General features: G+C 38.9%; 1 protein-coding gene across 1 annotated transcript in view; it reads left to right on the top strand.

Annotated features, from left to right (window-relative positions):
- Positions 1 to 27,536, top strand: part of cdh13 (cadherin 13, H-cadherin (heart)) — a 452,332-nt gene that overhangs the window by 218,555 nt on the left and 206,241 nt on the right. Inside the window, exon 7 of the mRNA XM_084734875.1 lies at positions 20,620 to 20,764. Within this exon, the coding sequence (XP_084591001.1) occupies positions 20,620 to 20,764 (145 nt within the window). The remainder of the gene's footprint in view (positions 1 to 20,619; positions 20,765 to 27,536) is intronic.

Raw genomic sequence — 27,536 nt, 5'->3', positions numbered from 1 at the left:
GCTGAAATTTCCTGCTTCCAACCTCAAATCAGTTGATGTGCACGACAACACAACACACAACTGAACCCTCCTTGCGTATACAACATAGAGGAGGAAAAACGACACATGAAGTAACAGCACACATGCATTTTATTTTACAGCACGACAGGTTTTATTTCCCAAGTAGGAACCTAATCACAGGTGATTGAGTGGTGTGGTCTTCTTCCTGAACCTTAGTTAAAATAACTTCGTTTGGGAAGATTTTTGTTAATGGACACTAAAGAGTGTGAACATGTGAGGAGAGAAACTGATACTTTATTCAGTTTGAAGTTTCATATGATCTCAGTGGATACCTGACAGCCACAACAATTTTCTGCAGCCACGACACTACACCTGACAGCACTGTGTCTCTGAGGGCCTTACTGCTGGGAGTGAGGTTCATAATGTTGAACTAAATTAACACAGTTTTCCTATTTGCTAACAAAACAACCAAATGTAATGAATACTGTGGGCGTAGTGTGTCTCCAGACACTTCAAAGAAAGGGATACAGAGAACAGGCCTCAGAAAACAGGCGCTTGAGAGTGACTCAGATTGCCACCTCGAAAAAAAAATAAAAAAATGAACTGAAAATGGTTCCATTTGTTCTATATAACCTGAAACGTGCAAATGATTTTCTTGTCTTTGTAGAATAGTCAGTAGCAATCTATTAATGCATATTATTCTGCATCTTCTACATAAACTATCAATAAACTATTAAAAAATATGAAATTACATACAGACATGCAATGATGATTGCTGGGTAAGATATAATATAACAATAACAATGAAAAACAAATATATACAATTAGAAATGTGTCAAGGTGCTTGAGCCTTATCTACAATATATAACAACAATATAAAAATGCAGTATGTAGAAAATATAATATGAATAGAAACACGATAATGGATTATTAGAACAGTGTAATAACAGTTTTGTATAGTTTTGTCATGTGATACTTTGACTATGACAGAGTGTTATCCATGGTTCTGATTTCTCTTTGACTACCCTACTTTCCTAATACAAGAACCTAACTTCGACTATAAAATCCAGCATATTGGTGGTAAAATATATATACACCTAATGGTGTGTGTGTGTAATTAGTTATTACTGTGCACTGGGGCTCATCATAACCTTACACTACTGCATAGAGAAGTAAGAAAAGGCAGAAGAGACAAGAGAATAATAACAAAAGTAAACGACTAATAATAAAAGAAATTAAAAAGCTCATTTTCAATTCATAAAAATAAACAGTATGTATTATCATAATAGGCACACACATACACTAGCCTACACACTTCCCCAGACATCCACCACTGTTTCATATAGCAATCTAATGTCGTCCTAATTTACAGTAGGTGTTACTTTATGAGCCCGCGGCCTGGGACAGGTGAAGCCTCTTGTCCAGATCCCACTCCTGTTTTCTGCTTGGCTGGACTGTAATTTCCTGGGCTTTTGAGAGCAGGATACGCTGCCCTGCACACAGGAAAACAGCCCTGATGTGCACTTAGTCCCTGTATGTGGGCAAGAGATAAAGGACACACATACACACACACGCACACACACACCACCATCAACACTGACACCACCACCACCCACTCTCTGAGCAAACAAACCTCTAGCCGCCATAATAGCTTTTACCTTTAAGAAATGTAACCACAATACTTTCGTGCCAGAGGGTCACACATCATTGCGCTCCTGTGATAATGCCTCTGCTCTATAATTTGTTATTTCACATGCATAATTGTCTAGTTAACTGTGTTTGCGATGCTCTATTCCTATGTCAGAGACACAGTAAACATTAAACCAATTTTGCATCAGTTGTTTGGTTTCTCAAACGGTGATTTGGGTTTTGAAATACACCTTCAAATGTAAAGCAAACAATTAGAAACTTTCTTCAAAGCTCTTTTGACAGTACGGCTTAGAGAGCTTTTACGTTTTATTTTAAGTTCAAGATTTTTTGCTGCTCTAAAGCCTTCCTTCAGGTCAAGACTTTTCAACTCTGACAGTTGTGTCACTATCCTGCTGTCCTTCCGGAAACCCCCATAAACCCCTGCAGACGTACTGCTGTGCCCCTACTCCCAGATAACCTGATTAAACGGTAAGTGCCCTGTTGCTCAGCCTCAGGCATTACCGCTGCTAATTCAGCCTGTCCGCCGCCTGCTGAGGCACATGGCACAACCCCTAAATGCACTCTGCCTTTGTACCGGGGCAGCTCCGCTTTCAGCTGGAGAGACTGGAGGCAAAAACAGCCTCAGTATTTTTCTACTAAAATGGCTGACATTGACCACAATAGACAGGAAATGGACTGAAATGGGTCACTAAATTACTGGAATCTGTCCTGAGGGAGGTACAAAAGTAAATACAGTAAGAGGACATAAATTTATTGCTGGGAACGATAGGCTGTCTAAAAATGAAAAGAAAAAAAAAACCTTCATTATTTAGTCACTCCTGTTCCAGCTGAGGGTAATTTGTTCAAGTTTATAAGATCACTAACACAAAGAGAGTTGAAAAGTTTTATTACAAAAGTCTTGAAGTCCTGAAACTATAAAAATAGGCTAGTAGTCCCCTATACCACAGCAGAGTTCAAGCTGATATTTTCTGTTTACTAATAGGCACAGCTCAAGCAAGTCCTCACTCAAGCTACAGCATATTTTTTTTCTTGCAAGATAGTCAGTATACATTGTAAAAAATAATCACATTGCAGCAGAAAAGATGTAATGAGAATTAAATATGTATCTAGGACACCTGAAGACCACTAAATAGGCTAATATTATTTTTTCACAAGGTATTTTTAATCCAAAGTCTACAGGTCCTGATTCAAAACAAGAGTTAATAAGCTTGAAATTGATACGATGTGATCAGATCATTTTACTAGGGAAGACCTCTGGTTACTTGTTGCACAGAATCTCTAACAACTGACCCTTCAAAAGTTGCACAGATGTTTACTCTGTAAACAGTCTGTTTACTCTGATGTTTACTCTTAGCAAACTCGATGCATTGGACAAATGTCTCCTTTTCCTGCAACATATAGGGTCACACTTAAGTTAACTAATTTTAGCAAAATCCTAGCTAACTAGCTAGCTAATGTCAGCAAAACTTTAGCTAATGAGCTATCTTATGATTGATACAGATTAGCTAGCTACTTAGCTAGCCTTTTTGCTAACATGAACTAAATCTTTTACAGGTCCCACAGCATCATCTTAACCGTCTTCAAAATTTTGTCTTAATTTAACATGGACACATCCAGCACATAGCATATTTAAGTACAGTAAAAGAGAAAGCTGACAGAGGTATCAACTGTCACTGGAGGACAGAGAAAAAGAAAAAAGTTTTGGCCCATTATTAAATTTCTCATGGAGTTTGACATTATAACAGCAAAAGAAAAAGTCAGCACCAGCTAAAAATGAGAAGCTGTTACCTGAATGTTTCATATTCCGCTTTTTTTGCTAATAAGAAGTAGGGAAGCGAGTTATAAGAGTCAATAACAGAGCGAGTGAATCTGTGTATTTAGCATTTTTTGTTACATTTGTGCACTCTAATTTTCACCCACATATGTAAGCAAAATGCTGAGAGCAGCTTTGCAGCACTAGCCGACTGAGAGGGGCAAAACACAGAAGGGCAAAGTAAAGAGAGCATCAGCATTTTGATCATGTTTATTTTAAAAGGACAGTTCAACTCACATCAGAACAATCTAGATGGATATATTGCCCTACAGGTAGGAGGAAAAATATGCATTTTCTCTGTCATTATGGTTGAAAATATGCCTGGACCAGCCAAGGTCCAGATTTTTTACACTCAGTCATTATTGCATTGATTGAAGCCTGTCCTTTGGCTTTACAGTTCTGTCACTAGAAGTTGCTCTCAAATTAAAACAATGACAAAAGATTTAGTTTGATGATGTCATGAAGTACCATGGAATCATGGGAGTTGTTATCTTCACTTTTAGACAGCCACCATTGCTGATGAATATTAAAGTTTTAGTCATGTTACATTTGGTCAGGTTCCCAAACTTCCTCCCATCTGACATATCCCATTTTTTCCCAGAGGTTATAGCAACTAGGATCTAGCTAAATGCACCATACGTTGAATAAATTATATATTACTCCTTGTCTGAACATTGTTGTAAACATTTGGGATACTGTAAGTACACAACCCAACCAGATGTAACATATGTCTTGGGTTTTCAGCCATTGTAATTCATAAATTTTACACAATATGGCTTTAAAATGCACACAAAGTAAATCACAGCTCTTTGTAACCATGTGGGCTAATGTGCACTGCATACCGCTGTAGGATAGTAGTGTAACATTGCCGTAAATTATGTAAAATGACCACACTGCATGAAATGTAACTTCAGTAGATGCTGGTCACATCTTTTCCAGCATGTCTTTGCAAACAAATACGTCAAGTAAGTCTTTTTACTCAAAGAGAGAAATGAAATACCTGTACAGTAATTGCCTACTGATGGAATAGTTCAGTGCCGAGTTCACCGTATCCAGGCCGCTTGTAAGTGCAAATATGAAACATTACAAAAGAAGTGACGGAGACAGCAGCAGACAGGTAAGCCTAGTTTTCTACCAGCCCTCCAAACAGAACCTTCAGCAGCAGACAAAGGCAGATTGAATTATACCTTAGAAGAGGAGGGGGGCTATTTTGTACCGTGATACACCAGGGAGAGCCTTTGTGACTCTTTCAACGCCTTTCAGAAGCAGGATTATTTTTTATCTTGCCAGACGGCCAGCTGAATGAAAGATCTTTTCTATCATTTTCTATCTTCTCTATACTTTTAACTCCCTCACTCTTTTTCACCTTCCATCTTTTGTTCAATCTCAGTCCCTCCAAAGACCATCTATTTATATCTTCTTTGACATTCCAAGGGCTTCTTTTCTTTTGATGTAATGAGGAACATTTCAGATCAGTGACTCTGGGATAAGAAACAGAAAAAGAAATCCACACATGACAGAATCCAATATTTCAGTGTTTGCTGAAGAGCACATTGACATTTCTTTAAAATAATTTACAAGATCTGAGATATTTGTGCTGATTAAAACTAATCTAATAATATGGGTTTTAAATTCATTAACAATGGCTTTATAACTACAAGTCAGACCACCAAGGTAAACACGTTTCCATTTAAAAACTTGGAGCTGGTTGTTCAAAAATTGATTGCAAGAAGAGGTATGCTAAGATGTTTTCAATAAAAATCTCCATTGATGTAAAGTTTTGAGTGCATGGTGGGCCTTATTCATGTCTCAGAAACCAGCCAGAGTGTTTGGATATGATTAAACAATAATAGACTTTAGGTCATGGTGTATACCAAATTGAAACAGATAATTTAGTGAGCTGAACATTATGTAACAAACAATTTGGGACAAATATATTGTGCCTGTTTTGCTGTTGCCTAGCTTTAGTCTATTTATTAAAAGACATGTCAAACAATTTGGGAGTGATAGTGGGGTTAAGTCATGTTTTTTGTTTGTGGAGATCAGGGTTTAGTGATATGAATTTTCCAGAAATAAACGAACAAAATAAACTAACAACATATCAAGAAAAGAAATATTATTATTACACTCTTTTTCTTATTTAACAGAAAAATCCCCCTCTGCACCTTCTGAATCCAAGTTTCTCTCTTTTTCTGAGTTAAGGCAAGCTTTAATAGCCTTTAATGAAAACACACTCATTCAAACTCGACAGACAGAAACAAAATAAAACTCACCAAAACTTTCATGATTAGTCTTTCAATCGTTCCAACAGTCACCAACTCTGGTTTGTTCATCATAAATCCATAATTCACTACATTAGACATGAAAATATTCTGCCTCTACAGGCTGTCCTCCTCCCACTCGTTCTTCGGCTGACTGGGTGTGTATTGCTGCTGAATAATGCAATTCAGACCTTTAAATTAGCAAAATAAAATAACAAAATTGCCCACCCCACTAACAAAAAAGGACAACTGGTGATGAACGCAGATAGCCAATATATACATATACATATACATATATATGTATATATATATATATATATATATATACATATATATATATATATATATATATATATATACATATATATATATATATATATATATATATACATATATATATATACACATCCAATCGCGCATTCCTAGTAGAGATACCATTTTGTTTGCAGACAGTCGCCATGTTTTAGCATACAACTCTTCTATTCATAGTTCCTTCTTTGTGATGAGCATGTTAAGAAAATTACAAACTGTAAATTTATGCCTTCCTGTTGTAGTTAAACAGAAACAATATTTTGTCTAGGCCATGATTATACACTTGTTGCCAGTTTATGAAGTAATGCCAACAGTCCTGCAATAAATCCCACCTTTATAAAGATTATAACATTCAGTTTTTATTGAAACTCTTTTATAGAGGTGCTGATTCAACTTTATGACCTTTTTGCAGAATGTAGCTTGTGGTGCTGTTGAATTGTATTACATTATACAGAGAGGTGTTTGTTATTTGGCCTATCCTCACTGATAAAAGCAGGATGCACAAACTAATGGAGACAGTCGTCAGTACCATACATATTCATCAGCACCACAGACTGCAGGCTCCAAAACCTGCTTTGAGCAGATTGAGCAGAATGCTGCTTTTGGCAACATCGGCATGCGGACATGCTCACAATGACAGTGCTAACATGTTAACAATGCTGATTTTTAGTAGGTGTAATATTCACTACGTGAGCGAACTGTGTAATGTATTGTGCTAATTATCACTGCAGCTGAGTCATTCCAGCCTGACTCTCAGGGTCAAATGTGTGTACTACATTGCACGACAGTCCATTTAGTAGTTGTTATTTCACTCAAAACCCCAAATGTCACCTACTGATGGTGAAGCCAATGGATGACACTTGCCCTGGTTCTGTTTTTGAGAAGTTTGTGCACTTATTTTATCTGGTCAAAATAAAATAAGATGACATCCTTTAAGTTTCTATCACCTCTCCTCAAAGTAGTCAACAGGGAGGCAGAGAGACCATTTAATAATTTAATTATGGGAATATCCTGACCGACTTAATAAAATTACATTAGTTATGAATGAATAGACACTTACCTTACTCATCTGCAGAGGGGAAATCACAAGCTGCTTCACTGCAACACTGCCCATATTATATCTTGACAAAAAAGTTTTGGACAGAGATAATGCACGTAGTATTGCAGTACAACTAGAATATACAGGGGCTCACAGCGACAGGCCTGTGTCAACCTCATGGTTGTGGTACAGAAAGATTCAGATGACCATTTAAGTCCACAGAATTCATTCCCCGAGGACTATGAATGGCTGTACAAAAATATTTCACTGCAATCCCTCTAGTAGTTCAGTCTGGACCCGCCGTCTGTGGTGGACCAACTGATCATCAGACCAACTATGACATCCTTAGGGAGATGCCAGTAGCATGGCTAAAATATTTTGACAAAGGCTTAATCTTTTGGTTTAACCATTTTGATGTCATGAAGTTGCGGCTTCACTTTGCAGAAAAATATGTTCTCCTGCAGAAAACTCTCACCCAATCCCAGCTGGTCTTTCCACATCTCTCAGAGGGGCTTTGGTGAGAGCTTGAAACACACTTGGGAGCTGTGTTTTCATCTCGACACCCTGCTTCCATGGCTTAATTTCATTGGTGTAAAATTATTCAAGTATTTGACGGCAGATGCAGTAGATGTGTACAAGACTGGTGGATTAACATCCCCATGTCCCAGTGGGTGTTTCTAAGGGAAGCTGATGCCTTGAGGTCTTCACTTTGAGAGGAATAACAGAAAAAGTGAAATTCTTCTGGGAGAATCGGGCAAAAAAAACCTCCCTCTGTTGTTCACACCTTGCTGTACTCTAAAGGAGGTGTATGACAGTTTCTTCACATTAGAGTAGGTTGCAGGTGCCACATAGTAAAATAACAGTACAATTAAGCTGTTTCTCTGTGATGTTTGACTTTGTGACTTACTGTAAACACAATGAAAATATACTGTACTCAGAAACTTGTTTGAATCACAATACCAATAGCCATGGGTGCTGACTTGAGCTGAACATCAAGGGGGCAAAAAATGTCTTCCAATGTAATGCTACATGGTGTAATGTTGGCGAGGAGAATGGAATGGTATTTTTCCCGAAAATGAGACACTCTCTCTCCTGGGAACAGAAACATTATTCCGATGTATACACTTATTTTTAAAGTATAATTTCAGCTAATGTCAAAACACACTGGTCATATTTCAGCCAACACTACATGTAACAAAGAACAAAGAACTGTGGGTTCTAAACCTTTACCGTATTATCTTGTGGTATTAATTATTATTAAGGCAGAAGAATGCCATTTCAACATAAATCATCATTTTAAAGAACATAATATAAACTGCGCATGTAGCTTGACCTTCGCTACAGCTGTGAGGATGAAATTTAAAATGACATAAGTCAATGATTACTAAAAGGTAAAAAGCAAAGCTCGAAATAAGCTCTCACTTACTTGATGTGATATTTTGGAGGGATTCTTCAGGAGATTTTGACCAGCTTTCTTCAGTGAGTGGCAACTTTCACCACAGCCAGCTGTTGAAGGTGTTGTGTTGTGTTAGTGTAATTTAGATGGTAGAGTCGCAAGTCACTGTACCAACTGCATTAATGCTCAGAAGTGTATGAATTCATGGCTTTGTGCTTGTTCATCTGTTAATTGAAGCACACTACACCTCATCATGGACCCACATCTTCACCTTTGGGGAGGCATAAAACCCAGTGCTCCCCTGATGTCACCCATGTCAATAGCTTAAATCAGATATGCACAGATACCAATAGCAGCATCGGGTGTCGGTCTGATACTGTCCTCACGTACTCCTACTCGTACTTATACTTATAAAACTACTCCGATACCCCACATTCAATACCATGTCTCAAAAAATATCAGAAAATGCTTTTGCTTACTCTCCTTTCTTGGTCACGCCATCATTATCATCGAGAGACTTGCTGTCCTCAAGATCATCCACTAATTATGGCAGCAACTTTTAAAAATGTTCACAAAGTTGTAAGTAACGAAAGTCCACATAAAACTGAAATAAATGCACACCTGCAGATCGCAGCCAGCCGCTGTCCAATAGGTCCCAGCGGGCGTAAACCAGTTGAATGCCTTGACTAATGAATCCGAAGACGAAGAAAAAACACAGCCGCCACCAGTCTGTAACCCTCTTTCTTGGTAATAAGCAGCACCAACCTCTTTCTATAGTTAATCTTCACCAAAATGATCTGACAGCACAGAACACGTAACTTCACTCTTTGGGGTTCACAGCAGGGTAAACAAAACTGTTGCACACATGGCACCACACTCATATCTGTGCCCCCTAAACAATGGAAGGTAGGACCTAATTAGTTCTTAGACAAGAGGGACATGAAGAAGTAACTTAAATGCTACATGTGTAAATGAGTCACTAAAATACTAGTTAATGTGCTGTAAATGATAATGAGTTATTATCACATGTAACACCATGTGTACCAGTAAACTTAATTCTTTAAGTCCATAATAATGTTGTGTAATTATTGTACTGAAATATATTATGTCCATAATAAACTGAACAGCTTAATAAACACGAACACGAAATTAGTAAAATAACTTACTACAAATAATCCAAAAATGTAATGTGTACAGTAATTATAATTACACCAGCAGGAAACAGCAGCAATTTATTATTAGAATTTAGAAGGTGAGGTACATCTGATAAATATAAAACATGTTTTTAAAGTTATTGTAAGAACTGTGATGGCATTATTAAGTACTCATATCTATACTCAGAAAAAAGTGGTATCGGTGCATCCCTAGTTTAACTTGAATTTCATGATCTATGTTTAAGTTTTAATTGCCAGTGGAAACTTCCCCACCATCAGTCAGTCATTAGTCTGTCAAGATGTAGTGTTGGGATACAAGACTTTAATGCCACCGACCTGACCTCCGGTTCCACACTGATCTGACCAATCAAACCCACTTTGCAGGAGCTTCACAGTGAAGCCGGTCAGCAAGTTTCAAAGTGATCAGATTATGCCCCCCTCGCTGTGTCCGAGGGGAACCACTGAGGCAAGTTTGAGGGAGGGAAAGCTCTCCCTCCTGGGATCCGTCTGAACTGTGTTAGGCCAGGACTGGGGGTTCTGCATGCTGGAGAGCAGCCTGCTGATAAAGCCTGAGCCACGGGAGTGTTTGGGAGGTACGGGGTACTATTCACCTTGGAGCTACTGCAGAGCGGTTTCACTGGGATCTTAAGAAAACGGCATGCAGGCAGAGCCCCTTTGAATTCACCACCCCAGCAAAGGGACGACTACTTGAATGGCTCAGGAGGAGCTGCATGCTGGGTGAATGTGAAATGAGGCGAGGGCAGTGGAAGGCAATGGAGAAGCTTCCATATGCATGACTCTGCCCCTTTTCTCCGCTTCCCTTTTCACACTTTCTATTCTTGTCTGTGTTTAAGGCTGTGATAAAGCCGCCCCAGCTCAGCTACCCTTTCCTCTACTTGTGCCACAATAAGCCAAGCGCCCAATTGACTGGGTCTTCAGCTCACACCTCTGCCTACAGTATATCCCTCCCCTGTAATCAACCTGGCTTCTCATCTGGGCACAAAGGCCTTTCAAGACTCAAAGCTGGGAGGTATCCTTGGAGACAGAGGAGAGGAAGACAATGTTTGCTTCTGCTATAAATTTAAATTGAAGCAAGCCAAAGGATTTCAGAAGAGAGTGTTGCTACACTTATTCCTCCTTGAACAGTTTAGGTACAGTTGCACATCCTATATTTTTGTGTGCAATCATGTACAATCAACACTCTTTCATGCCGTCTTGTCGATTACCAACACTGATTTGTTATGCCTCTTGGTGTCTCATACTGGTAGGCACAATATACCCATCAGTGGCTGTATGACACGCTGCCAGAAAGCCTTTTTAACATGATACAAATTGTGAAATGGTTGCAGCTTGGGAGGGGTTAGGCACGAAAAAATTATTTGGTTAGGTTTAGGCAACAAATCATATTATTAGATTTAGGAAAAGATAATGTTTTGGGTTAAGACAAGTACATTATGTAACATACGTCATGCGATGTTAGTGGTTGTGGTCAAAATGATTCACTACTCCCGACTCACTGTCTAGGGTCATTAATTATGTCCTGTGTCATTAATTACGTTATTGCTGTTTTCCTTTCAGCATAATCCACAATGGTATATAATGCTTGATTAGTGACCATCGGGTTTACATTACTTTTCACGATACATTATGGGATACTTTGAGTTTACTATATAGGGTATAATATCCTTAATATACATTTGGGCAACACTACGAAATGGTGAACTGACTACATAGTGGACTATATAGGCAGTAGTGAGTGATTTTGGACACAGGTACTGAAGCAAGTCGTGAGACGAAAGTGAGACGAGGCACATAACAATGTATGGGAGATAAACTGTAGTCTTGCGGTTGAAAGTCCTGTGTTTGTTTGAGCCATCAATCCACCCCACCACCTCCAGATGCGGACTTTGTTGCCAAGGGATACTTTATGTGTCTGTATGAGTCACAGAGAGGAGGGACAAAACTTCTGTATTTGTACTGTCACTGGCAAATCAAGAAGTGTTCTGACATATCCCTGATTCCTTTTGTCCATGCGCTGAATATTGATCGCTTCAGGCTAAAGAGCATCAAGCCACAGTCTTTTTACACCAAGAAAAAACATCATATGTATAAGATCTGGCCTAAAAGGTACTTGTCAGTGTGAAGTGTTATATGGTTGAGGATATCCTTTTGTAGCAGCACCAACAGATGATATTCAGACTGCAGCACCCATTTGGAATCTGTGGTATATTCATGATAAATAATTATATGAGCAACACTTGAATTAAGCGTGGCCTTTATTTTGAAAGAAAGTTGGCCTTAAACTGCGACCTCTGCACCATGGAGAAGTGTCAAGGTCTCAGTGTGATAATGATCTCAGCTCTGAGAGAAAATTGCCCCGTTCAAGCTTCTCCGACACAGTCTCAGGGCAGAAAAGGAAAGCGAGAGGAAAGAGAAACAGCAGGAGAGAGATGCGCTCACAGAGACCTGTAATGTTCACAGACGAGATGGCTTGTAGTCGCAGATCTACACTTCGGAGGTGGGGCCAGGTCAGCCAATAAACACAGAGGCAATGGTCACAGAGTTTATCATCTCCCCTGTGACCGACCGACCGACTCCGATCCGGCACGGACAGGGCCCATCTTCTCCAATTCTCCCTGCCTTTAATAAGCAATTTTCCCTCCAAATGAAATCACTGCCACATAGATGCTAATTTTCAACTTGAGAAAATATTTCGCTATGATCCGTGATAGAGACAAAATAGCCTCCTCATTTTGCTAACAGGCAAGTGATGAGCCATGTGAGGGATGCAGTGCCTCGGGTCTGACTTAAACTTCCCACACTAATCTACCACACACACCACACACACTCACACACAGACACACTGTGTTGTCATCATTGGGTCCTTGTCTATGCACACTGGTGGAAATACATATTTTTTCTTTGGCCTGTGGTGCTATTTATCCATCTACAGTGGTGTGAGTTGCCAAGTTTTGGAGATATCAGCTGTAGAGATGTCTGCTTTCTCCTCAATATAATGGGACTAAATGTCACTCAGCTTTTGGAAAAAACCCAGTATTTCTTTTCAGGAATCATGACTCAGTTACTCAAGGTAATCCACAGACTTTGTTGACAGTAGTTTCATGTAGATTCTACTGTAGAAAAAAAGTCATCCTTGCTCAGAACAAGGTGTGTGGTTTATCTTGAGTGAGCTGGTCATGACTTCGGCAGAGAGACACTGCATTGCTGTTGAGTTTTTCAAAAGTTTTTTTATCAAAATTGTTGAGCACCACAAGCTGAGTGCCACTCAGTCTCATTATATTTGAGAGAAGGTAGACATCTCCAAAGCTCTGCAGCTCACACCAAAAATATCTAGATGCATAAATAGCGCTACAAACCAGAGGAAAAATATGTATATTGATTTTGGGGTGAACTGTCCCTTTAATATAGTCTCTCATATTCATTTGGGACTCTTCCCTTAGTCAACTTTGAATGTTCGATTCTCAGGAGTTGGCAGTTCCCCAGAGGCAGCAGTGACTGATGATAGTGGTGTGTACAGTCCGTGCGGTATAACTTATACGTGCTGTATGCTGGAGGCTGATTGGGTCTCAGAAGACTTTATTCCACATATTCACACATGCAGACAGAGGCCCACATATATTCTGAAGAACATGCTTTCCCTTTCACACGTTTTATATTTGTCATGCACAGACAAAATCACATTCGTCACATATTCTCTGCAGTCTTTCATTATGCAAAGATCCGTGAGAGGAGAGGACAGGTGCATAGGTGAGGATTCGCACGAGCATCCAGCCAGCGAGGACCAGCGAGGATTCTTTACACGCGTACAGATAGAGCTATTAGAGGAGACCTAGCAGAGTACAGTAGCAGCAGTGTTAAGATGAGCGCAGAGTGAGAAAAGGCACTATTTGATGAATATTCCCATTGTTGCAAGGGCAGCTGTTTAATCAGGCTCACTGTTTCACATAAAGCCTGCAGGGTAAGAAAAATGTTCTTTGTAAAAGATTATGGTTTTGAGACAAGGTATAAAAATACATATGATGGCCATTTATCACATACTTCAGGCAAGATCTCAGTCTTGCTTCTATATGTTTTTTTGGCTCAGTTACATAAAAACACTTACTGCTACTATAAGTAGAATCACAGTCATTTTTAAAATATATGGTTAGTCAATGAAAAGTAATGCAGGGAGGACGCAGAGAAAGAAGAAACTGCCCCAATTCTACTTCACATACTGTATGCTATATATCAGGCCTATTCAATTAGCGGTCTGTGGGCTGAATCCAACCCTTACAAATATAAAAAAAAAATATTGCTGTGATTTTATTTTATTAACCTTCTAACATTCTACATTTGTGGGTGTTTACATTGTATATTAGACGAATATCACTTTATTAGTAGGCTAATTAGCCCATTCATTGGTTATGTCTGTTGTTAATCACAGAGACACTTATTATGTTAAAAGTTTTAATTCAGGGAGTTTAGGCAGAGGTAATTTAGGGAAGTGAAGCTCAATGAAAAAAAAAAGATCTTAATTGCAACATTGTGTTTATTAAAACATCAGCTAGTTCTAATCTAGGATTACAAAGCTGCTTAGTTTTTTCACTGTTGTGCATAATGAACAATGCAGCTATGACTCGTGCCTCTGACTCGCTTTTTCTCCACAGCAACTGGCTACACAGGCTTGTAATTATTGTGGCATTCAGAGCTATCCAGGCTGTACCATACCTAACTCATGGAGAAAAACACAGAGGTGGCTGTGACCTACACCTGTAGCACTGTTAAATTATCTGGGAGAGAAACATTGAGGATCTCATTAATTGAAATAGTAATTTACACATTATTTCTAGAAGGAGCATCTCCTTCATTTTTGCAACTCCACAAATCTTAAACAAAGAACATTTTGCTAAAAATGTTCAGTTGTTGTGTATTACATTATTGTTACATCAACACTACAATCAAAACTCAAGCCAAATTACTCTGCATACGACTGCATACTTTTTCGTCGAGTACTGCATATACGGTATGTAGGCTGGAATCAGGTTGCATGTATTTGCATGTTTAGACCGCATAGCTAGAGGAAAGTCATGGAAATCAAAGCTATTCATGGCTGGCTTTGTTTAAAAGATCACACCATTTTCTTTGCTGCGAGACGATATGTGTTTGATTATGTATTCCCTCCGTCTGCCAAACAGGTTATTGCTGTGTTGTTGGTGCAATCCCCCATTCAAATGATCTGATGCTCGGCACCTCACAGCTAATGTTCTCATTACAGCTCAGACATGCTGGGAAGAAAAGCTAGAATCTATGCATGTATTTATGCGTGCGTGTGTGTGTGTCTGTAAGTCATGCATACATGTGCTTGTTGGCATGGGACAGTAGTTTTTTTGCCATGCAGATCCCTGCACAACATATAATACGCCTCTTGGCGTGTGTGAGCCGATCAGTGGATTGGATGAAAATGCACGTTGGGATGAGAACACCATTAGTTGAGAGTCAGCAGTTCTGCAGGGTGGAGACAGAGGGGGAAATGGTCCCTCTCGTGAAAAGCCTCCCATGGTATAGTCTCAAGGCAGAGAGAGGATGGGATGATATATGAAACCATTAGGCTGCTAACACCTAAAACACTTAGTTCAGCTGCATGTGTGCCATTACTGCCATTACACTATATGCTCTAGGCTCCATGGTGACGGACAGAGAGGGGGACAAAGGAAGAGGAAGACAGAGGAGAGAGATAGAGGCAGAGGAGTGGGATGACCCGTGTGATAGAGAGGTTGCGTGATGTCATGCATTGCTGATAGGAAGAGGAAAGGCTGGTAATGTGATGCTGCAGATAAAGGAGGAACCTCTCTGTCTCTGATGAATCTCTAAAGCCCTGCTCCAGTGCTAATAAAGGAAGTGAAGTGATCTCTTTAGCCACAGATTAAGATTGAAATGGAGGTAATGTCATTACATATGGTATCTTTATAGGATACAGATCGCTGACTTCATAGGGTGCACTGCCTCATCTGCAGATGCGATTTCTAGTAGCATACATGCTTAGATTATATCAAAGGTAATTGCAATCCTGTGACTATTATGTGTCCAGTCGTTAGCACTCTGAAGTGGAGTTTTGTATGTGTGAGGGAGAGCAGGGCATTTTGACACTCGGGTAAGTTGTCACACTGGTTGTATTGCCAATGCCAGAGGTCATTAGAAAAATCTCACAGGTGCATAAACAATTAACTGTTCTGAAATCATTTTACTCTTGACATGCAGTACAGTATTATGTCACTGTAATCTGAGGTGAAAACAATTTTCATATTTTTAGCTGCAACCAGCAGCTCCAGCAGTCGCTCCATCTGTCAGCCCACAAAAATTTCCTACCCATCGGCAGCCACAGTGGGCTGGGTGTGTGTTAACCTACGAATGGATTCAGACTAGCACAAGATTTTGTGGAAAGGTTGGTCATGGTAAAAAAGAATAGCTGGTTAATTATTCATAACAACTGGCAAAAAGAGGATGTGATAGTGGAAGGGCCCTAAAACAGACAGCCGCAGAACTTTTAAATGGATTCATATAACCTGGTCAAACTAATGAATCATTTGTTGTAGATGTTTGTGGAAGACATTATTGCAGTCAGCAGAGTTCCTTTTTCATTAGTGGCATATGCCACGCCCCCTGCACTTTAGCCACACCCCTTCCATAACTCATAACTTGTTTGTTTTAGCCACTTGTAGGAAGCATCACTGGACTCAGCAGAGTTCATTTTTCATTGGTGAAAGTTTGTCTTGCTTCTTCTCTAAAGCCATGCCACTCATGTACTGTTGTCATAGAGCTTTGCAGCAGACATCATTGAACTTGGCAGAGAGTTTCTTTCTCCATCGGTGTGACTTAGTCCCACTCCTTATACAGAGGTCAAGTGATTGCATTTATGTGTGTGTGTGAATGCACACACATGTGGATGCATGTGTGTATGTATGTAGCTGGTTGCTGTGACTGTGAATGTGTGCTTGTCCAACCATAAAAGCAGGAAAGCTAAACTGCACTACTTATGTAACAAAACTTTGATAAGTAAGTATGTTCAATTATATCATTCACTGAGCAGAGGAGAGAAAAGATTGAGGGATAAGATTTTGATACCTAAACCAAAGCCCTGTACTAAAGCTGGCTTGTGATAAGAGATAATGTACAGTAAGCAAGTCATTATTGTGAAATAAGCTCAGATGGGGTGATGCAGGACCTTGATGCAAAGCGGAGGGGTCCTGTATCACCCTGAAGGGGTTGAAATCACAATAATGACCTGCTCACTGTACTTACTCATTTTCCTCCTTATTACTTGGTTACTTACCAAAATAAATCAATAAATTGACAAAAAAGTATTGTTTTTTAAAAGGATTTTGTTGATTGGAAAGTGATGTTATTGCTCCTCCAGAGACCATGATTGATACTGTATCCATAGCAACAGCCTGTTATATATTGCAACAGTCTGTCATAAAGAAATAACAGACCTTAGAATAATGCAGTTGACCAATCAGAATTGAAAATTTAACAAATCCATGTAATACCTAGCAATAGCACATGTCACTGTGGGACAAGTTGTCTTTGTACTTCTCAGTATGCATTATCCAGCTGCAGCCCTGCAGAAGCTGACTTTGCCAGCTGCTAAAGTTGGTGGTTGCTATGCAACATGTAGACCGGTGTGTGTGTTGATATACTGCTCCACATATTAGTCGTAGTAATTAAATCATGTGGTCCCAGAAGGGTCGACATACACTGGAGTGTAGGAATATGTAAACAGAAGGAGAAAAATTATGAACAAAAGACCAACAATGGCAGCACACCCCCTACCAGTGGGGCAGGTAAAGATGGAAAATAATAATAATATATGAAACATCTGTCTAAATAAATTTGATTTTTTTACTGCAAAAATCAATATGTAAAGTTTCAATTTACCCTGCACAGTGTGACAACTTACCCGCTGATGGGGCAGCTTGCCAAAAGTGGACATTGTGTACTTGACCATTTATAACATAAAATGAGGAGTAAAAATCAAAATATTATACATGTGGGCACAAGAATTTATGATTCAGTTTAATGTGAAAAATGAGTGACTGTGATGTACTGAGACCAAGAAACTGACGTGAAAGCAAAAAGTGTGTCAAGATGCCCCACTCTCCACTACTATAGATAAGTTCATTTTTCCAGTCTGTAGAATGTGTTATAATTCATTGTACCCAACTGTGCTGGGTATAGGGCTTTAAAATCAATACTGTGTACTATGTTCTTTCCGAGACATTCATTTGTATAATTACAGTAAACAAAAGAGACTACCACTGAGAAAGAAAAAATAATCTTGAATAAATAAGATAAAACAACTGGTCAGCTCCACTATGGTTTCATTTCTTATGGTAATCACGCTAAGCCATCCCAATTAACTTGACAGTGGGACTTGTACATGTAACTCCTTAAAGGAAAAGCTTTCCTGTTTTCTTGTGAGTTGAATAATGTTCTTGACCAATTTGTTCTTGTTTTTATGAATATGCTCCCAGCATTATTAGTCAGTAAAGTGCTATTCTTCTGCATGTACTCAAGTTGTAACTTTTTTAGCTAACATTATGCATTGTTAACGCTGTGTTTTGACATATGCCCGACTACTAGCCCTAAGCATGCAGAGCTTGTCAACAAGAAAAAAAGCAGTGCAACAGAGATGTGTGCTGGAGCTGTGTTAAACCTGAAACTGTTTCTTTGTCTCTACTCCCTGACAATTGTGTCAACACAATACTGGGGTTACTATTATTATACACAACGACTGAACAACAACTAATCAGTTGATACAGCGAGCATCCCTGTATATTTCATCCACATAATGACCTTAAATATCTCTTTATACTTTTAGCTATGCTAGTAGATGATAGTTGTTTATAGTATAGTTTTTTAGTGAAATATCTCAATGACTATTAATTGGAATTAATTTGGTTTAGACATTAATTGTTTTCAAAGGATGAATTGTAAAGACTTTGACAATTCAATTAGTCCAGTACTTTAGTTTTGCAGGTACAATATTTAGTCATAAAATAAAGACCTTCCTGTCAGTATCGGTTGTATTTTGTGTTTATTTGCAAATATTACCATAGTGAAGTCCCTCCTCTTCCAGTGTGCCCCATGGGACCTTACTTTGGAGAAAAAAAATGTGACCCATAGTCGAGATGTAAAAGATAATTGTTCAGGACAAGAAAATCACACAATATATGTCACCAACATTGCTGTCTCCTGTAATGTTATCTTACCTGAAGTGTTTTATCAGAGGCTCTTGGTCCTTTTATCAGCCGTGAAGTGAAAGAACATGTGAGATCCGTTGCTCGTGTGAATATCGTAGCTTCAGTGGCTAACGTTAGCTTTCGGAAGGAGAAAGTCACGGCATCAGTTACACAACTTCTGGGTGTGTAGTCTTCACACTCTTATACTTAAACATTTTTACAACATATGGTGACTTTCTTGATATCATATATGTAATTTGTCACATAATTCCCAATATGCTAAAATATTTGTCTTTCACCATTATCTACTATTTATATTTTTTCTAAAATAAGGTCCCTTTATGGTCCACCAGAAGGGGAGGGAGTTTGCCTCTCTATACCTGCTAGCATGTTCAGTGTTTTTGTGTCATGTTAGCATGCCAACATCAGTGTTTTGCTCGAAGCACTGCTGTGCCTGAATACCGCATCATAGAGCTGCTAGCATGGCTCTAGACCCCTCCTGATTTTCTCTTGCTTTAACACACTATGCCACTTCTCCATGTATTTAGCAGCTGCAACAGTGTGTGGTTGGTATTGTTTTCACCTTGTTGGCACCTTTCACTCATTAAAGACATCTTCAGCACATAACTATTCCCACATTGATATGTCCTCTTATTACTGGTTACACCGCAGGAGTCCTAAGTCTTAAGAATTGCATCAATGTGACAGAGTTCATTCAAATTGCATTTAAACTACATTTGCCGTCTAATAGGTTGTACAAAAAAGAAAGGATGGACTTTTTACTTCTTGAGTTTCTCATCAAGATTCATCTGACTTTAATTATTTTGTCAGTTATTAGTAATTTACAGTTTACCGACTAAATAGGGCAGGCTTGTCTCGCTCTGGATTAAAAGCCACTGTTTGCTGAAATGATATTGTGCATATTCTCACTGGACTCGATTAAGCTGGCAGGGTCCCCGCGGTGAACTGGGGGGGGGGTGACTAGCAATACTGCAGAGCAGGGAGAAGCTGAATTCATAAAATCTGTGATGTGGGCCAATGGAGGATCCCTCGGCGCAGGAGCAGATGAGGTGAAGGAGGTGGAGAGGAGGAGGAGAGGAGGAGATGAGTAATCTTAACAGGCTCGACTGAGAGGTTTTATCTCTACATCTACAAGAGCCTGTAAAGTAATCTGGAGCCGTACATATGCAAGGACATGATTCAGTCAATTCAGTTTAAGGGAAAGTAAGAAACAGTCATAGAAAATTAATGGACCAAATCTTTTGAAAAGTTCTCACCAGATAATCACAAAAAACATTAATTTCTGCTGCAAGAATGTTTGAGGTCGAGTGATTACACAGCCAGAGTTACAACTACCCAAATGGGTATTTAACAGCAAATGTTATAGTACTATATACTAAATGCTCAGGTACTTGATAGGTGTTTGGGGACAAATAATTTCATTATTGTAATCCGGGGAAATTGCACACCACTGGCAGCAAAGATAGACTAATTGCAACTGTTTTTATCTGTCTTAAGCTAAATGCACTGCTATTTGCATTTGGAGATGTAATAAACTGCACTGATGTTTGTAAAGAAGGTAATGTGGCTTTCTTTTCACTGGAGGACTGGTTGGATGTTTTTATAGCTGGGTGCAGAAAGACACAGAACATGAACCCTACAGTTTTAGGAAGATTACTGTAAATAGGAGTTACCTCCAGACAGAACACCGTCTTCATTGTGGAAAATAACTCCTTTATCTTTTCATCCACACAGCTGGAAGTTTCAACCACAGACTTTGCTGGAAACCTTGTCGAGGGACCGGCCTTACTGGAGATCACTGTCATCGACCAAAATGACAACCGGCCAATCTTCAAAGAGACGCGTTACACAGGAGAGGTGCTCGAGGGATCCCCTATAGGTAGGTGACACTGTTATATTGAAGGACCCAGAAGAGGACTGGGCTGTTATTGGATTTAGCTGGGCAGCAATATCACACACGCTATGATTGCAACACTTGAAATGTCCTCTGATCTGAGGGCTACGTGTAGTTGTGTTGATGATGATGTCTACATTTGTTTCCTGAGCCTGGTGGTCTGTGTGTGTCCTTGAGGTGATGGAGAGATAGATAGAGAGGTGGGACAGGGACCCCTTACTATATATATTTCACCAAATATTTTGGGGTCTTAAGAAGTTGTCCAAATCAGCCCAGCAGTTCACTTCAGCTCACCTCAGTTCCAACAAGCCAGCACAGAAGAAAGAAAATACAATCCCGTCATGATCCTCTGGCTCTTGTGGCATCCATGTTTCAGGTCGTTTTCAGGCTGTTGTGGTGTTTGATGCTGAGACAGCAGAGCGGAAACGCCCCCAGCATTTCAGAGCATAGAAAACTGCTCATTTTTTCATGATCTTGAGACTAAATTTTGCATACTTAGTGATATTTTTTAATCATTCAAATTTAGCTGGGTGGTTAAAACATGTTTCTGTGGCATGACAAACTCAGAACACACATTTATTGTTGCTTTACTCGAACTTTAAATGGCCAATATGTTTCACTAAAACAAATCAACTTTGCTGTTATTGAAAGGTGCTACACAGATTTAGCAGGTTAGCTAGCTTGCATAATGTCTCGAGGATTCATAGATAGCCTTTTGCCTGTTGAAGACTCATGTTTTAAGACAACATTCTTTATTATGAGCACTGAACTTCCTTGAGCAGTTTGACATTATCGCCTCAGCTCACCTCAATTTTAAAACTGAACATTTTCTGGCTTTGGCATTTTCCCCAGTGGTATCAGAAGAGATGCTGTGGCAGTGTGACAGACAGCAATATGCACCGTTACCTGCCCTCCACTCCTCCATATGTCCTTTGTAGGAGAGCTGCCACAATGCAGCTGAAAGCAACTCTTTTTTTTTTTTTTACTGGAATTGTCCCATTTCCCACACACAAATCTTACAGCATCAGAGTAACTTGAAAGATGCATACTCACAGTGGTAGTAAATGTCATATTGCACCTATTACACCTTGTTTTTACCCCTCCTGCACCGAGGCCTGAATTGAAATAGTGCACCACTGACACTTGGTGGAATAAATTACAAAAGAAGACTGATGATACCAAGATAATCTGATGTTGCTTACCATTTGAATGAAGCTGCTTCTTGGCTTGTTCCACAGATATCTTCCTGAGTGAAAGCAGGGGATGTCATGACTGCCACTGCAGTGGGATCCTGGAGCTGTTGTTGCTTTACTGAATGAAGTACTAATGTTATTTCCAAATCAATGCATTTTGTTGTTGTGACTACAAATTATAGATGATGACACAATTGTAGCTATTCTGAGTAGGAACCTGGTCACCAATTTTCAGTGCAGGATCTACAATTGATCTAATCAGTGGGGGAAAGATCAGCCACAGCTCACTGAGAAAATCCACCTCAAAACTTTTATTTTGGAGATTGTCACAGTGTTCTTGTTTCGGGTGCTTTTACACAACTCAGTTTTAAGCACCATTACTTATGATTTGTTGATTTAGTTTTGCGATTTCGCATGCCAAGTTTCAGACTGCAGTTTGCTTAAGCCCCTGTTCTATACACATGTCCTGGCTTGGGCTGATTCGGTTTGAGCATCAGCCCAGCACGGTAGGGATTTACATCTTTACAACAGAGCTGCTCGATTGAAGGTGTGTATTTTCACCGATACGCCCTCGTCTTGAGTCAGGTGGCTGTAAAATTATGGCTAAATATGTTTTATTCCATTTAAAGTACAAACAGTGAGAGAATTTAAACTTCAAATCACAGAGATTCAGTTAGAAGCCACAAATCTACTGAAAGCTGAACACAGACTTTTAAATTTGTATTTCTTAGCTCTCCTGCACAGGCATGCAAAATACATTTCATTTATTTGAGGGCAGAGGGAGGGTCATCAAGGGCTGGTCATGATGGATGAGACGTCATTGCAACCCATTTGGGGACTGGTCAGGAGATGGTCCATCTCAGATATGACTCAGCGCAGTCCGTGTGTTATAAGTGGTAATGGAAAACCAAATCAACATAGCACAGTTTGACTCGCCAAATGTGCCAATGGAAGAGCCCCGTTAAACAGCTCCTCCAAGCTCCCTGTCCAAACAGCCAAAACAGCTACAAGCTAACATTTTGCAGACGTTTAACACTATATATAAGGAAACTCTGTATATTGCCAAATGTTGAGGGAGAACAAGAACATATTTTCAAATGAAATCCTTGAAAACCCTTGAATTTTAATGTAGTGAGTTCAAGGTTGAAAGATGCTTTGAGTTTTGGATAAAGTGCTTGAAACTGCTTGAAAGTTTAACTGCATTACTTTCATAATAAATCATTGTCTGACTGCATAATTTGCTTCTAGACAAAGAAGTGAGTCAGAGAGTCTAATTGTTTTTGCCTTGCTCACAAAAAATGGGATTTTATTGAAATTGCAGTTATTTTTCTAGTAATGGTTGTTTTTATTGTCTTATATTGGCTCATCTAGTTTATAAAGGATGCCAAGGAAATGGGGCCTAATCATTATAAGCATATACCTAAGCATATACTGTAAGTATTTAAATATAAAATATATAAATTGCTACAGCTGTAAGGGTCTGGAAAAGCTTGAAAATGCACTTTGAAAATGCTCGAATTTGATTTTGGAAAAGGTTTAAATTTGTGAAATAGTTGTGTGTGTCATAGCCACCAAAATTACATAGTTCAAGAACAGGCAAATAGGGTGCAGAATGGGAATGACAGAGGCACTATTGAGCTTATTACCAACATCAGTCAACCTCAAAATGATTTTAAGACTGTAATTTTAAGGTAGAATAGTTACATAGACCTGATTTAGTTCTAATGTCACCTTTAAAGGGACAATTCACCCCCAAATCAAAAATACGTATTTCTTGCCTTATCCATCTAGATTTTTTTGGTGTGAGTTCCAGAGTTTTCTGCAAAATTCAAAACCAGTGTCTCTCTCCAAAAATCATGTGCCGTTTCATGTAGGAACTATGTTCATGCTGCAGTACAATCTAATGGAACTACTTCAGAATGTATGAGAACTACTTTCTTTTCTACTAGAAAGAAAGTAGTGCCTCCATGAAACTGTTCACACTTAGGTATGTGGATTATATTGAGTAATCGAGTAATAATTTTTAGAAAGAGAGAAATTTAGATTTATAGTGTGTGTGTGTTTTGAACACTACACAACACACTGTCCCATTGGCCGATATTTCAGAACTCTGCAAGTCACACAAAAAAAAAAAATCTAGAGGAATAAGTAGCACTACAGGCCAGGAAAAAAATGCATCTTTTTTTTTTTTTATTTTGGGGTGAACTGTTCCTTTAAAATTCTTTGATATTTATAGGTCAACAAATGCTTGAGTCAAATGTCTCTCCTGCATTAATGAAATAAGGTTAAGCATAAATAAGAGAAAATAAATTGTATTCTGAGTTTCTTTGACTCAGTAACACAGAATATTCCCTCCCTCTCCTCTTCTCTTTTTGTCTGGAAAAGCTAAATTAGATTTTATATGAGATCTGAAGAAATTGGAAGCTGCAATACCATTTATATTATCAACTATACAGAGTTTTTTGACATTTATCTCATTCTGATGATTGATATAAACTGACAGATTGTTACTTGATGGACTATAGTAAGACACTAGGCACTACTATTCCAACCCCATCCTGTCTCGTGGTCAAGTGTTTCAAAGTGAATCATTTTCAGGCGAAGCTGGCAGAGCCTTTGAGAAAACTCCTCACCTCTGGCTTCTACTGTAAATCTTCACCTTCTCCTGGATGCCTTTGTCACTTTGTCAGTAGCTCTCTTTGAGCTGTTGTCACTGCTGTTGCTGTTATTTTGTTTTAAGGTGACAGTTGTGCCCTGTCTGGGCTGAAATATAAATAAAAACTGTCTGAATGTACAGCGTTTCTATTTTAGGAAAGTTCTGCTTTGCTTACCTGCTGCTACCTTTTTACAGACTGATCGTATGTGGATGTTTGTCCTGGCTTTGCAGTGGTTCATGCAGGGAATTTTTTGTTTTTTCATTCTATCTATGTACAGCTGTGGTGTGAATAACTGTCATCCACCATGCAATGGGTATATATGACACGGTGCTTGCGTGAGACTTGTGGAGGCGGTCACATCCTGGACAAACCGTGTTGTTGCTGTTCACTGCCAGGTTCTGTTTAGCTTTTACTGTTGAATGGTTTTCTATGCCGGCCAACAGATCTGGATTTACATTTCTGCACCGAGAACACATGAACATTGTTTTCCTTAATTATGAGGCTTTGTGGTAGACCTGCTCTGGACTTTTAAAGGGACTTAAGTTAAGGTTATTTAAAGTGTGGTTGTATGAAATTCTTATCAATAGTCAGTTTTGTTTGGAGAAGCAGAGCACGCCACCAGCACAGAAGCTAAGCTATGCACTGGATGGTGTCAGCAACAAGAGGTCTTTTAGTCACTTAAAAAAGGTCATATCACTGTAAAAGAAGACCACATTTTGGGTTGGTGAAACATCCTGAGCACAGAAAAACAATAAGAAAAATAAGGGAATACAGACAGAGGGTAGGGTCTCTGCAGAATTAGCCACCAACACACACTTCTAGTGATAATTTAAAGGAACTGTCTAATAATGTAGGAGTCTATGCATTTTTTTTAGGAAAATGTTGCAGATTATACCTTTAATTGTACACTGTATTTAGAATATTTTCACAGCTTTTCTTTGCCATCAGACAACCTTCTCTGAGTGGAAACCGCCACTATATAAAGTGTGTTATAGCGTAACTTACAAATGATAACTAAGTCTGAACTATCCTTTTAAAAAAAAACAGATCAAGATCAAGGCGGCTGCAGACCAGAAACTCTTGTGTTCTGTGAGGTAAAATGATTGATTTGTTGAATGGAGTTTGGTTGGTTTGGAAAGAGCAATATTTGACTTTCAAAATCCCATAGGAAAAGATGCTGTGGGTAATACACTATCTCATACATCAAATAAGTTGAACTGTCCCTTTAAGACAGACTACTGCTTTTAGATGCTGTACCACACCTATACTGAAATATTTTCTTCTTAGGCCCACAGTGTTTCCAACTGTCACAGTTGGCACTGATGATGAAATTAGTGAAAATCAGTTGCTTCACTCTGTGTGCTCCTGCTGTTCACCTTGTACTGTGTTCCACTGATTCAGTGAAAAAAAGAGACCCTCAGGTCTAACGATTAAGTGTTTTAAGGCCAAACATGTTGTAGCGTAGAGATTGTTTGGAGAAATCCGTTGAACGTAGGTCCCAGAAAGCACAGGCAGTGGAGCAAAAGGGTAAAATAAAAACCTACAATACGCACCACCGATCCTATGATGGTTCTCACTATGTTTGTTCTCACATCATTAGCACAAAAAGCCAACAGACAAAAACCTTAATCACCAACAGAGCTTCACAGATAAGAGGGATCAGTCAACAGGCAGGCAGACGCAAACACGCTCATGCACACGCTCTCACATACAGACAGCTTCCCATAAAGACATTCTGAGCAGTTGTCAACTTCATGCTGACCTTGTCTTATGAATTGTTAATACAGACATTGCCTATGCAATGGTATGTATTCTGTAAACAACAGCATGTCATTACTGGCTGTACAGAGCTGGATAATAGGCTGAAAAACTCACACAGTTGAATCTTGTTAGAATAATGCAGTCAAACTGGAAGTGGATTTTTATGTTGTGATCCTGCAGTAACAGAGCTGAAATGATCCATGAATCCAGTTGGCTTACAAGTATGATTTTCATAGAGTTGATTCCTGACCTAATGTAGACATCGTGTTAGTGTTTTGACCTTCTTGCACACTTACATTCATGCTGTAATACATACTTACATGATTAGGGTTGCACACATCCTGGGAAACTGGGCAAAAATATTAAATGTCTTGGAAAAAATTGAAAATTTTGAGAATTAAACATTCTCCTGTTTTCTGAGAATGACGTTTTTGTTAATATCATCGTAAACACAGAAAAGCCGAAAAACTATAGGAGAGGCACAAAACAGCATTTTGTTTGAACAATTACTTTAATGATTGATTGATTATCAAAATAGTTTAATAATTCAGTTCTTTTTTTAACCACTTGCCCAGTCAGGGAAGTGAGTTGCCAGATTTACTTGCCCAAAATGGTGTTTTAGTTGCCCCATGCAAGTGGGCAATTCTTATTGTTGAGCCCTGAGTTTACAGAATGATGCTCTTGTTTTAAACAAGTTGCTTGCTGGCTTGTTTTGCCTGGAAAGCTGTACAAATTTGTGGTTCAACTCTGGCTAGGAGCAAAATTTCAAATATGCATTGGACACTGTTGAGTGCAAGTCAAGGTTCTTTTTTTTTTGTTTGTTTTAACAAGCGTTGTCTCCTCAAACACGAGTCAGTGGCACTCATTCATCCTCACAGACACAACTCTAACTATGTATGCAGTCTAGATTTGTCAGCAGGCAGAATTGTAGGCTACTATTTGGTGTTGAGGCTATTCAGTTGTTAGTGTTCAGGCAGAGATGGTTAATTTAAGAAAAAAAGGATTTAGGTTACAAATTAATAATAATGAAATTTTATTTACATAGCACTTAAGAGTGCAGAGGGCTTTCAAAAACAAAATACAGTGACAGAAAACTATAAGAAATGAATAAATGATAACTATTAAAAGAGAAGTCTATATGTACTG

This window comes from Lutjanus erythropterus, chromosome 13 (genome assembly GCF_056507025.1).
Source record: "Lutjanus erythropterus isolate fLutEry1 chromosome 13, fLutEry1.hap2, whole genome shotgun sequence".
In the NCBI taxonomy this organism is placed as follows: domain Eukaryota; kingdom Metazoa; phylum Chordata; class Actinopteri; order Lutjaniformes; family Lutjanidae; genus Lutjanus; species Lutjanus erythropterus.
Note: the sequence above shows the minus strand (reverse complement) of the source record. Positions and strands in the feature narration are given on the sequence as shown.